Source organism: Lynx canadensis, chromosome D1 (genome assembly GCF_007474595.2).
Source record: "Lynx canadensis isolate LIC74 chromosome D1, mLynCan4.pri.v2, whole genome shotgun sequence".
NCBI lineage: Eukaryota > Metazoa > Chordata > Mammalia > Carnivora > Felidae > Lynx > Lynx canadensis.
In genome coordinates this window covers 65,168,313-65,182,019 of record NC_044312.2, presented here as the reverse complement: position 1 = coordinate 65,182,019, position 13,707 = coordinate 65,168,313, and the positions used below count along the sequence as shown (strand labels likewise).

Sequence of the window (13,707 nt, the reverse complement as noted above, 5' to 3'; positions counted from 1 at the left end):
GAAAACGAGATTTAAAGAGATTCTGCAGAATTAGATTACACTTTCAAATTTCCTCATTAAACAGGGTTGGTGCCACGGAGGGGCCGCTGGCTGGCCCTGTGTGGAACCCAACTCTGTAGTTCCAGGCCCAGGTGCGGGCCCACGTGGGCACAAGCACCTTGCAGGTGGCAGGGACCCAGATCCCCAGAGACTGCAGACCCCTCCCCCCAGCAGCTGGAGTGGGTGTAAGAAGTGTGGGACTGACTTTCTGGATGTTCACCACCACTTCCGTGGGTCCCTGTGGGCGAAACCCAGGGGGCTCTCACTCTTCCATTTCCTTGGGAAGATGGAGTTGAGAACAGAGCACCAGGCCCCTTACTCATGGGTTTTGCTTATGTCAGAGCTTGATTTTGAGCTATGACCCATTTTTTGGAAATGTTTTTTAAAAGGCAGTAAATGCGCACGTGACTGCTTGTGCATGGATGTGTATATTTACATGTGCACACCCATCATGCGTGTGCTCAGATGTGTGATGTGTGTTTTCATAAAACTTCCTGAGTAGCTGCTGTATGCTAACACTGCTGGCTTCTGGAATAAAACTTGTGGAGAGAGTCAGTAGACCCAGTTCTGCCTCTTGCAGCCCCGGTGTACACGTATGTGATTATGTGTCAGGCACAAGTACTCGTGTGCCGTTGTGCACATTGGTAGCCGTGTCCTGCATCTGTGCACCCTCTCTGTAACGCCTCCCTCCTGGGTCTGCCAGCTCCTCAGAGCTTAGCAGTGCATGGCCTGGCAGCAGGGCAGATGAATCCAGTACTTGGGCCCAGAAGACAGACTGCCAGGATTCAAATCCCAGGTGTGTCCCATACTAACAGGGGCAAGCTGGAACCTTTCTCGGGCCTCGGTTTTCCCGCTGTTAAAGTGGGAATAATAATGGTATCCATCTCATAAGGCGGTTGTGAGCCAAGCGCTTAGAAGCCGAGCGCTGCCAGCAGCATCAGGCGTTACCTCCCTGCAAGTTGCCCTTGGCCCCGGGAAAGCCCAGCTTCCTTCCCAGAGGAGGAGAAGGGGGGCCCATGGTGAGGAAGAGAAGCCCCGGAACTGCACTGGGTCGCTGTGGTGTTCTGTGTGGACACAGATTCAGAAGCACTACTGAGACACATGCAGAGGTTATGAGCAATGCTGAGGCCACACCCATGGCCCCAGAGGAGCCCGCCCTGAGCTGCCACAGCAGTCCCCTCCAACTTGATGGGTCACCGAAGTAGCCTGTTGGACAGACGGGGCTGCTTCCTTCTGCACACCTCTGCAGTGACCACTGGACTGTCCTTTGGGTATCGCTGGACTCTAGCCAGCGCCTGTGTGATCTTAACCATGGTGGCACATTCAAATCCGTTTATTTGCCTCAAAGTGAGTGATCTTCGCTATCTGAGGGACCTGAGATGGAGCTGTAAGGTCACCCCTTCCCGTGTGCCAAATGGGGTGACACTGATCAGAGCTAACTTTTGACTGCCGGGTCCAGTTAGTCCTCAGCTTCACATAGATTTTCTCCCTTATTCCTTAACTGACCGAGCCACCCAGGCTCCAACTCCCTTATTCCTCCTGGAAACTCTATGGAATAGGTACTATTTTCATGTTCATTTTACAAGAAAGAAAACTGAGGCACAGAGGAATTAAAGTCACACAAAGGCATCAGACAAACCCAAATTGAAGGATGCTCTATAAAATAACTGGCCTGTGTTCTTCAAAAATGCTAGTATCTTGAAACACAAAGAAAGGCTTAGGAAGTCTTTCAGATTTAAGTGGACTAAACTGGACAAGTAAATACAATGCATGCTCCAGAATTTATTTTGCCGTAAAATATATTACTGGGGAAACGGGTAAAATCTGAGTGAGGTCTGTTGGTAATAGAAGCGATACATCAATGATCATTTCCTGGTTTTGTTAATCGTAATGTATGAGAATGTCCTTGCTTTTAGGAAACACACATCAAAGTATTGAGGATTATAAGGCTTCATGTCCGAAGCCAACTCTCAAATGAGTCGGAAAGAATATTATAGATATTATAGGGAGGTCTGTAGGGAAGGATAAAACAAACATGATAAAATGCCCATATTTAGGGAATCTACACAAAAGGTATACAGGAATTCTTTCTATTTTGCAACTTCTCTGAAGGTTTGAAATTACATCAAGATAAAAAGTTAAAGGAGAAAGGAAACAAGTGTCAGAACAGGGGGAGGGCATCCTGAGATGCATATTAGTAATACTATCCAGTTCTGGTGTGTCCCCCGCTGGATGCCAGACTCTCCTGTGGCTTCATATGTATGACCTATTCTGTCCTCACCGTCATCTGTGTGGAAAGAGACCTTTATTGGCTCCCATTTCACAACAGCAAGTCAGAAAGATGAGGGATTTGCTCCAGAACCTCCAGCTACTTGGAACAGTTCTCAGGCTGGAAAGTAGGCTCTCAGAGTTCAAGCTCAGTGCCCTGAGCCTCAGCCCCAGTGCTGACTCTGAGTTTTGGTCAAGGGTGGGATGGGCAGGACCAGGCCTTTCTTCTGGGAGCAGCGATGGAGGGAAGGTCCTGGGACAGAAGCAAACAAGGTCCATTTGCAGGATGGAGAGGGATGCTATTCCAGGATTCCGCAGGGAGCAGATCCAGAGGGCCAAGCAGGATGTGCTGGATGTGGGAGGGAGCCTCACATGCCAGGTGGAGCTGCCAGTGGTGGCTGCAGGGGCCCAAGGCATAGCTCAGAGTGACCCAGGGCTGGATGGGGTGGGCATTCCAGGACAGAGGACTGGCTTTGGAGGAGCTCAGCCTGCTGTCCACGCTGGAGGCATCAGTGGGACTGGGAGCAGCGGGCTTGGCAGTTTGGAGAGGTCCGCATGCCGAAGGTGAGGGGCAGCGTGGCCTGGGGTGGGTGGGCGGGGATTGCCTAGGACTTGGGTCTGACCTAGCAGACCACTTGGGGGGTCCCTGTGAAGAGGAGGGCTTCTCTCCTGGCTGGCGGGTGGGTGTGGAAAGAGCCAAATGACCTCTGGCAGTCCCTTCTGGTCACTGGGACTGTCTGGCTTGTCCTCAGATTAAAGAGCTAAGGGTAAGTGTCTGGCAGCCGGATGAGTCAGACTGGGAGGCTGCCTCCTTCCACTATCAGCCTGCCTGGTGTAGAGGCGGATAGGGGTTTGGCCGATCTCCCCTCAGATGTCATCCCCCAACACCCTGAGATTGAGGAGGAGCAAATAGGCTATGTGAACTGGTTTCTTTGGCTGGGTCCCCGCGTATGTCTGAGCTTGTGCCCGCGCGCGCGTGCAGGCAGGCTCAACATCATCCATTGTAAAATATCAGTGTTTTCATGGGTGAGTAGTAATTACTGGGTAATGCTTTAAAACCTTTCCTGAAGGAGCGCAAAGCTGTTTTTTTCCTAAAGTCAGGAGTACATTAAAAGGATTACCATGTAGATTTGATTTTTAGATAACACTAAAATGGATCCCAAATGGACTTCAGCAAAGGGATGCTATCTCCTTAATGGAAAGTGCATGGCCCGAGGCTCAGCTCCCAGAGCCAGGCAGGGGAGGGAGGGAAGAGGTGTCTGCGGGGCTGACTGGCAGGCTGGGTGGGGGCTGGGGAGGCAGGGCAGGGAGGGAGAGCCCTGACCCTCTGGGGAGCATTTCACTTCATTTAGGGAGCAGGAGACCAGAGATGCCCCCTTTAAACCTCCTTGCCTTTCCAGGAGTGTTTTCAAGTCTCCTGAACTAACTCAGTGAGAGCAAACAGTGTGGATGCTCCCTAAAGAAGGAAGGGGTGAGTCAGACTTCTCCCAGGACTTCAGCCTTCCTAGGCAGAGAAGGCTCAAGGTCCCTGTGCCCTGGGACCTCCTTAGGCAGGCTGGCCCTGCAGTTCTGTGTCTCAGTGGGTGTCAGAAACTGGCAGAAGCCGTATGGTTTCTTTTTTTGTTTTAATTTTTTTAAAGTTTTTATTTATTTTTATTTTTGAGAGACAGAGGGGGAGAGAGAGAGAGAGAGAGAGTGTGTGTGTGTGTGTGTGTGTGCGCACGCGCGCGTGTGGGCAAGAGGAGAGGCAGAGAAAGTGGGGGACAGAGGATCTGAAGCAGGCCCTGTGCGGACAGCAGAGAGCCCAACACAGAGCTCAGACTCGCTAACCGTGAGATCATGACCTGAGCTGAAGGCAGATGATTAACCAACTGAGCCATCCAGGCACCCCAAATCTGTTTGACTTCTTAAGAGTTCTCCAGGGCCCAGGAAGCAGAGTTCAGTACCCTAGAGCAGGGTTCCCAGGCCTCGCAGAGCACTGCTGAGTGCCAGGCCCAGCCCAACCACAGGCAGGGGACAAGGGACCTGGGGGCAGCTTGTGACTTCACGCCTCATGGCCTCCCTGGGTCCTGTAGGTTCAGGGTCCTGTAGGTTCAGGGTCCCACTCGCGCTGCAGCTCACAGCCCTGCAGGCTCTGGGGCCTGCTAGGCGTGCTGGGGCCTGAGCTTGGAAGGCCAGCCTGTCCAGAAGCCATGCCAGAGGGAGGATAGAGCAGGACAGACACTTTCAGTGCTGGAGTCCTTCCTTATTTGGGGGTATAACCTAGTGGATCAGGTGGATCCCCTGAGTGTGGCTTTTCCAGTTACTCACACACCCCCTGCTACTGAGAGCACAAGCGTAGAGCCCTGGGGGGCTCGGGCCTGCTGCCAGTCCAGGTGAGCAAGGGGCAAGCCAGCCTTAGTGGAGCTATCCTAGGGGCCTGGCCTGAGATTTCCAAGTTGGTGTGCGTGTACAGGTACAGCTGTGCTGGCTGGCTGCTGCTTCCACAGGCTCCGGGGACAATAGCCCCACCCTGGGACCCACACACCTCCTCACCTCCAGCTGTCCTGACCCCTCCCCCATTTGCCCACACCTGATTCCTCCCTGTAGGCCAGACCTTGGAAAAAACACTTCAGAGCCCCCTTAGCTCTCGGGGATGCCTGCTCCCCAGCTGGCTTCCACGGCCTCCTCAGAGCTCTGTGACCAGGCTGGACCCGGCCAGAGGAGACACAGGCAGGCCTGAGGACGTAGTCATCCTGGGCCTCATCACTCTCTCAGACCAATTAACCTTTAGAGCTGCATTAAGGAAATTAGTCAGCAAGCTTCCCAGCTAACAGCCAGGCCCTGCGGGGACTGCAGGAAGGAGGAAGGAGGAAGGCAGCCTGAGCTGCCTCTCCCCTGCCCTCACCTGTCCTGCTGCTTCTGGCGGGTCCCCTCCCCAAGAGAGACACAGGAGGCAGGGAGGACCCCCCAGGGCCAGATTGATTAGTGGCTTACACTAGATTTTACCTTCAGACCTTCTGTGCCTTGGTTTCTCCATCATTTCTCAGAACATTTGCCTGGAAGAATTCTGAGGGTCCTTCTGACCTGACATCTGTGGGTTTTGAGACTGGGGCCCTTTGGAGGCTGGTCCTCCTCTGAAGTCGGAGGAAGGGTCACGTGCCAGGAAGGGGGAAGAGAAAGGGGGCAGTGGGCCGGGGGTGGGGTAGGAGGGATGCCAGGAGGTGGGAGCTGAGCCCAGAGCCCTGGAGAGTGCTGGGGTCGCTTGGAGAGGATGGGGCCAGGAGAGGGGTAGACTCCAGAGGCTTGGTGGGGAGCCAAGGAGGCAGGAAGGGGTGGGCTGTTCCCCTCCAGAGTGGACTCCTCCACCTGAGCTCATGTCAGGGAAGGCACCCCCCACCCCCACTGCCTTCATGAGGGGCTCTCAGGCAACTCTTACAGGCATTCCCACCTGCCCCCAGCCTGGGCCTGGCTCTGAGACTCCCTGCACGTCCCTCGGAGCATAATCTTCACCACATTCAAGCCTCAGGGCTCTACACACATGTCCAGACTCAGGACAACATCGGTCCCCACCTCCTCCTCAACTTTTTCTCCCTGTGGTCACTCCTTGTGGCCCCAAGGCCAGAGGGTAGGAGGCTGTGCCTCTGTGCACATGCCTGCATGCTATGCCTGTGTACGTGTGATGTGCATGAGTGCATACACTTGCCTACTGGGAGGTCTGCCTCTCCTTCCAGGAAGCTCCGTGCTGAAATTCCTGCCCTTGTGTTTTTTCTTGTATGTTGAGAAGCACCCATGGGCCCTGGGAGCTTCCCTCCAACCACCCCCACCACCCCCCCCCCCCCCGCCTCCCCCTGGCCTGTCACCCTCCCTACCTTGGCTCAGAGATTCTTATCCTGGTGGGAGGAGGAAGGATTGAGAGACTCTGAACCTCCCCTCCCTCAAGCCAGGGCAGGTAAAAAAGTTTGAATCTAGCCAGAAGTTTTCATAAGGAGAGCCCCAACTAGGCCAGGCCCAGCTGCAGGCATCTGCCGGATGACCCAGAGCTCCTGCACCCCACTGGGAGTGTCATGGGGCACCCCACTTTGTTCCTGATACTGTCACAGGTCTACATGGATAAACCAAGAGGCTGTCGCCTGACATTTTAGGTTAAAATGGTCAAAGGCACAAACAATGTGAGGAAGTCTTGAGGTCGCAAAAAGATCTGTGAGAGATCTGTTCTAGCGGACCCAAGCCCATTATGAGATTCAGTTCTTCGGGCCACTGAAAGAGCCAGTCAGATGGTGGCTGCGTGAGGAGGGTTTCAGGCCTCCTATGGAGCAGACCACACAGGAGGCAGTGGCAGGATGGACGGGAGACACAGCTCAGGGGGGCTGGGCCTTGGGGCTATGTGTGTGCCCTGCAGCACAGCAGATGCGGGGCTCCCAGCTGCCGCTGCAGCTTCTGGAGGGATCTTCTCAGGGCAGGGAATAGACTGTGCTGTACAGCTGGAAGGACAGGACCCGGCGCCAGGGGAGGAGGCTGCTGGGGAGAAAGTGAGGATGCCTGGGAACCCCCAGGAGGAGCAGTGGGCCCCTATTCCCAGAGGGATGGCTCCCGGGGCCTGGAGCCACAGGGTCCTTCCTATGTCCATCTGTCTGTCATCTGTCCATCCACAGGCGTGCCGATGCTCTCCGTCCAGCCCAAAGGGAAGCAGAAGGGCTGTGCGGGCTGCAACCGCAAGATCAAGGACCGCTACCTGCTGAAGGCACTGGACAAGTACTGGCACGAGGACTGTCTCAAGTGTGCCTGCTGTGACTGCCGCCTGGGCGAGGTGGGCTCCACCCTCTACACCAAGGCCAACCTCATCCTGTGCCGACGCGACTATCTGAGGTGGGCCTCCTGCCAGCCCTGGCTGCTCTGCTCAGAAAGCTCCCATCCCCCAGGACCCAGCAGGGCTCTGCCCCTACCTTCTGACCTAGGCCCTGTCTGTGTGCACTCGTCCCAGACAGTCCTGGCCCAGCCCTGCTCCGCTGGATGCTCGCGGAGCCCTGAAGACAGAGCCACGCATTAACTCCCTGGCCTCCATGCCCAGCACAGGTCGTGGGCAAGCCTTTGCAACCATTGGGCACTGGAGATAAGTTTCCCTAGGGCACCAGTCTGGTTTGGCCCCTGTCTTTGCCAGGTGCTTCTGACCCACCCTGTCCCTGGAATCTGGGAAGGGACACCTCAGAGGGCTTCCTGGAGCAAGTAGGGAAGCTCTAAGTCCCCTGGGTCCTGGGTTTGAACTATGAACCTTCTGGCTTTTAACTTTCTCCAAGCCTTGGTTTGCCCCTCCTAGAATAGTATGAAGACTAAAGCTTCAGCTCACATTCCCTGGAGTTCTAACCCACCCTCCCCCACAACCTGGATCCTATTCCCTGGGGCTGTCTCCCCCAATTAACCCTCCCTTAGGCCATTTATGACATCAGCAAGGTTGGAACGAGGCCACAAAGTGGGGGCCTTGGCTGAGACCCAGCATCTACATTTGGCTCCTACACAGGCTGCTGGGTAGTGGCTGGGCCTTGTGAGGAAGGAAGGCCCATTGCATTAATTAATAGGTCAGGGCAAGGGCTTTGTGGGGCTCCCTCTGTTCATGTCTGGGCCGTGTGGGGGTGGGGGGCAGGGTTATCAACAGAGTCTCTCCTACTTTGGGGAAGAGCCTAAGGTTTACCTGCCTGCACCTTCTCTTTCTTCTGCCTTCAGAAGTTTTTTTTTTTTTTTTAATTTTTTAAAATGTTTATTTAGTTTTGAGACAGAAAAAGAGCATGAGCGGGAGAGGGGTAGAGAGTGAGAGAGACACAGAATCCAAAGCAGGCTCCAGGCTCTGAGCTGTCAGCACAGAGCCTGACGCAGGGCTCCAACTCACAAGCTGCAAGATCATGACCTGAGCCAAAGTTGGATGCTCAACCGACTGAGCCACCCAGGGGCCCCTGCCTTCATTAGTTTTTAAGGTATAGCAGTAATCCAAGATCAGTGACCCAGTGCTCCTCACTGGGCTAGAGGAAAGGGCTGAGGCCAGAAGGAGGAGTTAAGAAAAGTTCTTTCTGGGGACTTCCCCCTTGATGACCTGGAAGGGGCCTCCAAGTCTGAAGGTTTCAGGCATCCTTGGGGGGCTGAACCTCCCAGGTGGAGGAGAGGTGTCACACCAACTGATGAGTACAGAGGGCCTAGAGAGAGGGGACCGCAGTGAAGGATGGGTTTGTCAACAGAGCCAAAGCACCCAGAAGCATTCTGTGCTCTGCCAGCTACTGGAGCCTGAAAGTGTTTTTTTCTGGGCTCTGACAGAGGCCAAGGAATGACTTTGGGGCCAGGTAGGTCAGTGGGCTGGGATGGGGGCAGACTTCCTGGGGCTGCTCAGCCCCAGATAATGACTGTCCAGAGCCTGCCACCTCTGCAGCCACTGCTCGATGGACTGGGGGCAGTGAAGCCCCCGCCTTGGCAGGCAGATGTTGTGGCCCAGCCTTTGTCTGCCTTAATCTGAGCCACCAGGCAGCTCAGGCTGATGAATAATGGAGCCAAGCTCATCCGCAGGCGCCTGAGCTTGAGCTGGACAAATCAGGGATTAGAGGGTCTCCTGCCTGCCTCTCAGCCCCCTTGCCTCACTCAGGGCTTGCTCAGCCAGTGTACAGAAAAGGAGCAAGGAAGAGCCTGGCTGGCTCAGGCAATTGGAACACCCTGCCAAAGATTGGCCTGCACTGGGGAGAAAGTGTGCACCCCACCCCTTGCACTCTGCAACCAGCAGCTAAGAGGAGGGGCGCTTGCGTGAAAGAGGCATCATTCCAGGTGTCCTGGGAACTCTCTTTGGGAATCAGTCCTATTTTAGACTTGGAACAGGATCACCTAGCCCAGCATCCCCATTTTGAAGAAGGATAAACTGAGATCCAGGAAAAGGAAAAAGGGCTTTAGGCAGATCACCCAGTGAGTTGGTAGCAGAAAAAGACCACCCCACAGGGTTGTTGCCACGATTAAGTGAGTTGATCTTGGGGAGCACCGCAGTGGTTCAGTTGATTAAGCGTCCATCCTACTCTTGATTTCAGCTCAGTTCATGATCTTGGGGTTCAAGACCCACCTAGGGCTGCACGCTGGGTGTGAAGCTTGCTTAAGATTCTCTCCCTCTGCCCCTCCGCCCACTTACATGCGCTCTCTCTCTTAAAAAATAAATGAGTTTATCTTGTAAAGCCCTCAGAACAGTGCATGGCACATAGTAAACACACACTGTTATAGGTGTTCACTGAATGATCCATGACCGAGAGTTTATAAAAGTTCTCACAACAAGCCTGCAAAGGATGTATTTCAGTGTCCCTGTTTTACAGTTGAAATAAGTGAGGCTCGGAGACTCATGACTTGCCTGAGGGCAGGCAGACTGCCTCTGAATTCCTGCTTGTGTGAATCTGGGGTCCTCGCTCAGGGCCCAGCCCAGTGTTCTTCCAGTGGCCCTGGGTGCTAGCTGAACCCTGGTGGGAGCCGGGGAGAGGGCTTTGCCAGCCCAGCCCAGGGATGGGCGATGTCATCCAACCCCTGGAGCCCCTATGCTCCTCTCCCTGGATCGCTGTGCCGATTTCTCCAAAGCCTGATCTCTTAGCAGAATCTAGATGCTGCTGTCTGTGCTCCTTCCCCCTTGCCTAGGCCCACCTGCTAAGCCCACAGGAGTAGGGACCAGCGGGGCCGTGGGCAGAGGCAGCTCCCCTGTCCCCCAGCCCCCTACACCCTCTGCACCTTTCCCTTGGCAGGCTTTTTGGCACCACAGGAAACTGCGCCGCCTGCAGCAAGCTGATCCCAGCCTTCGAGATGGTGATGCGGGCCCGGGACAACGTATATCACCTCGACTGCTTCGCCTGCCAGCTCTGCAACCAGAGGTGAGTGCTGAACGGGTAGCAGACCCCGCATTCTCACCAGACCCCAGCCGATGCCTGCTGGCACAGACCAGGAGTGCTGTGGGCATGTACATGCAAATGTGGGTCCTGCTGTGCATCTGGTGGTACGTCCGTGCTGTCCTGAGCATGCACGTGCATGCGTGTGTTTTGTGTGTGCCTGAGTCCTGGAGCCAAGTGTGTGTCCTCCAGCACCGTGTGTGCATATTTGTAGGGCACAGATCTGTATGAATATAATGGGTCTTGCGTCAGCTTACTGTGTGTGCACGCTGTGCCATGGACATGTATGTATTTGTAAATGTCCCTGTACAAGGTAGGTATGCGTGTGTGCTCTGTGAGCAGGTGTGTGCATGATGGAGTATGCACATGCACACGTATTGAATGTGCACGTACAAGTGTTCTGAATGCATGCCCTGTGCCCTTGTGTATGTGCCATATGTATGTGCATGCATGTACATTTCAGTGAGAAGGTGTTCCCAGACCCGGAAGGTGAAATCCATTATGGGAATGGCTACTCACTCTTGTGATTCTGGTTCCAGTCTGCCTCCTTTATGGTGTTTGGCCCCTACACAGTGTCCCAGCCCTGTGGGAGGCCCCAGGGACCTAAGGAGCCAGAACCCTCTGGAGCCCATGTCAGGAAGGAGCTAATACAAGTGTTCCCAGAGGATGAGGTCCAGAGGGAACGCTGAGGGGATAGCTGGGGGCTTGGCCAGACCCTCTGTTACCAAGGCCTCGGTGAAGTTGCAGTGCCACCTGGTGGTTGGATTAGAATCTGCTGGGACTGGGCCTATGACCCTGGGTCCCACTAAAGGCCTAGCCACCTGGGGGACATCTTTGGGGAAGGGCTAAATCCTCCAGTACTTGAGGAGGGCCAGAGGGTGGGGGCAGCAAAGCAAGGCCTTCTTTAGGTGGGAGGGAAGATGGTGGACAGAGCCACCTCCTCCTGGAAGGATGCTCCTCCAGGAAACCTACAGATTCTGTTCAAGAGTACCCTTCACTGAGTCATCCTCTTAAGTTGGGGAAGGGAACAGAGGGATGGAAAAATCAACCATATTGCCCCTTCCTCCTTCCCTACTTCTACCTCTCTCCTTTCTTGGTCTTTTTCTGTCTCTTTGTCCTTCTCTCTCTTTCTCCCTCTCTGGGACTGGGGTAGGCTATTCCTATACCTTCCCACCAACCCCACCCCTCCACGGAGACCTGACTGTGGCCCAGACTTGTCTGTCTGTCCTACACCCCAGACTGCAGGGCCTGGCTAAGGACTGGGCTGACCCAGGGTGATTGACCAGGTTTGCTATGAGACTTTTGGGGATCCCTTCTGGAAAATTCAAGGAGCAATCTCTCCAGGACCTCAGTTCTCACATGTCCACCTCCTGGGCTGGGCTGGGGCCTGTCTGGAGCCTCCACCATCCACTGGGACCCCTCCATGGCCTCTTTCTCCTGCTTGGATTTTCCAGATTTTGTGTGGGAGACAAATTCTTCCTGAAGAACAACATGATCTTGTGTCAGATGGACTATGAGGAGGGACAGCTCAATGGCACCTTTGAATCCCAGGTTCAGTAATGCCCGGCGCCTGGCCTCCAGGCCCGTCTGTCCGTCTGCCTGTCTGCCCGTCTGTCCACCCGCCTGGCCGGCCAGCCACTCTCCTGCCGATTAGAACTCCTCCGTCCTCGATGGGAGGGACGGCCCTTCCTCCGCCGCCCGTCTGTGTGTGACCCCTCCTGGGGCCAGGCTGGGCCTGTACAGTCTGTCTTCTGTATATAAATGGGAACATTTATTTTATGAGAAATGTAATGCGATTTTATTACTGGCGTGGATTAAACTTATGAATGTTTCCGGGGAGGTTACTGTGCGTTGATCACATGACTGACACAGACCTAGGGTCCCTCCCGTCTGCCTGGGAGCAGAACAGGGCCCCTCCCTTTGACCCCTCCAGAGAGGGGTGTGGAGCAGGGCATGGGGCTCCAGCATGTGCTGTTGCTGGGTAGAAGGTGGAGGGAAGGGGACAACTCCAAGTATCCCACAGCCAGGGGTGGGCTCTCCCCCGGCAGAGCATATACCCTGGCTCCCAAGATACAGAGAGGCATGATGAAACCCTCCCTTCCCTGGGTTCCTGTGTTACATCCCTCCACTGAGACCCCCAGCCAGGAACCCAGCCCTGACCTCCCCCACAGCAGGACCCCAAATCCTGAGCCCCCTACCATGGGAATACCATTCTTAAAGCCCTCTTCCCTTTCAGGGTGATGGACAGCGTTTGCTGTCTCCTCCCTGCAGCTTGGGCCTGACCTGGGGCCCGCCTTTCTGCTCTTCTGGGTGAGCGAGAACAATCCTGCTTGCCTGTATTCAGCCCACACAGGCTAGAGGCTTTCATTCATTCATTCAGCAAACCTTAATCCACTCTGTCTCAGCCCCATGCTGCAAGCACCAGACATGCGGATGAATCATGGATCGGACACAGTCTCTGCCCTTGAGGAGGAGGGAGAAAGCCAGGAAAAGAAATGGAGCACATCACAGTGAGGACGAGCACCGCAGGGAGACCCGGGACAGTCCAGCTCCCATCAGCGGACAAGGGCCACTTCTGAAAACTCCGGAGAGTCTGAGACAGGCCATCCAGTGAACACCCACAGTCAGACAGATACGTGTGCTGGCAGGGAGGAGACATGGACACACCAGCAGTGGGGGTGGAGGCAGAAATAGGCAGGGACAGCCAGCCAGGCAGACACCCAGGGCGGTTTGCATTCACCGGCTGGACCAGGCCTGCCCAGGGCAGCAGGGACGCTGTCTCACTCTTGGCCGCAGCCCCAGCACCAAGCACAGAGCCTGGGACTGTGAACGTGTCACTGAGCGGTATTAAAAATAGGGACTCCTTGGATCCAAAGCCGGCACAGGGAAGGCGGTATGGACAGACTCCTCCCACTAGCAGTCATTTGCTCTTCCTTCTCCAGGGACGGTTTTCACCCTGGCCTCAGACGAGAGCCCGGGGCTGATGGAGCCTGCCCACTGCCTCAAGCCTCACCCCCTCCTGGGCTAGGAACCTCACCTCACCCTGCCCCAGGCCTGCTCCTCCACTTTGAGTGAAGTTGGGGGTGGTGGCTGGGCCCTTTGGGCACTTGGAAGAGGCTACCTCTCCACGTTGTGGTTTTGTGGCCAGTGGCCCAGTCCATGGGAAGGGATGGCTAGGACCATGGATACTGGGGTAGGTAGGGGTCCTCAACTTTGGGACAACCACCTTCTGTGACAGAGCTGTATGACAGAGGGGAGGAGCAGAGAGCCAGTCAGCCTGGCTGCAGTAGGAATTTTTGTGTGACGTGTCTGGTGTGACTGAGACTGGGGAGGTGTGTGGTTGTACATGGCCGTATGAGACAGTGAATGGGTTTGAGTGCGTGAGTTTGAGGGCTGGAGTCTGTCATGAGGGATTTTCTCACTCAGCTTGGAAAAGCAAATCATTTTCCTGGATGTTAGCAGAGACCCCAGCACCAGCCCCTCCCTGGGCCCTTCTACCAAGGATGGCTGTGCCCCCACCCCAAGGGCCCCA

General features: G+C 55.1%; 1 protein-coding gene across 1 annotated transcript in view; it reads left to right on the top strand.

The window, feature by feature from the left end:
* The window catches only part of LMO1 (LIM domain only 1), a 36,264-nt gene extending 24,495 nt beyond the window's left edge, over positions 1 to 11,769 (top strand). The window contains exons 2-4 of the mRNA XM_030333174.1: positions 6,942 to 7,155; positions 10,035 to 10,160; positions 11,630 to 11,769. Coding sequence (XP_030189034.1) covers positions 6,942 to 7,155; positions 10,035 to 10,160; positions 11,630 to 11,735 — 446 coding nt within the window. The 3' untranslated portion in view covers positions 11,736 to 11,769. The remainder of the gene's footprint in view (positions 1 to 6,941; positions 7,156 to 10,034; positions 10,161 to 11,629) is intronic.
* The last annotated feature ends 1,938 nt before the right edge of the window (positions 11,770 to 13,707 follow it).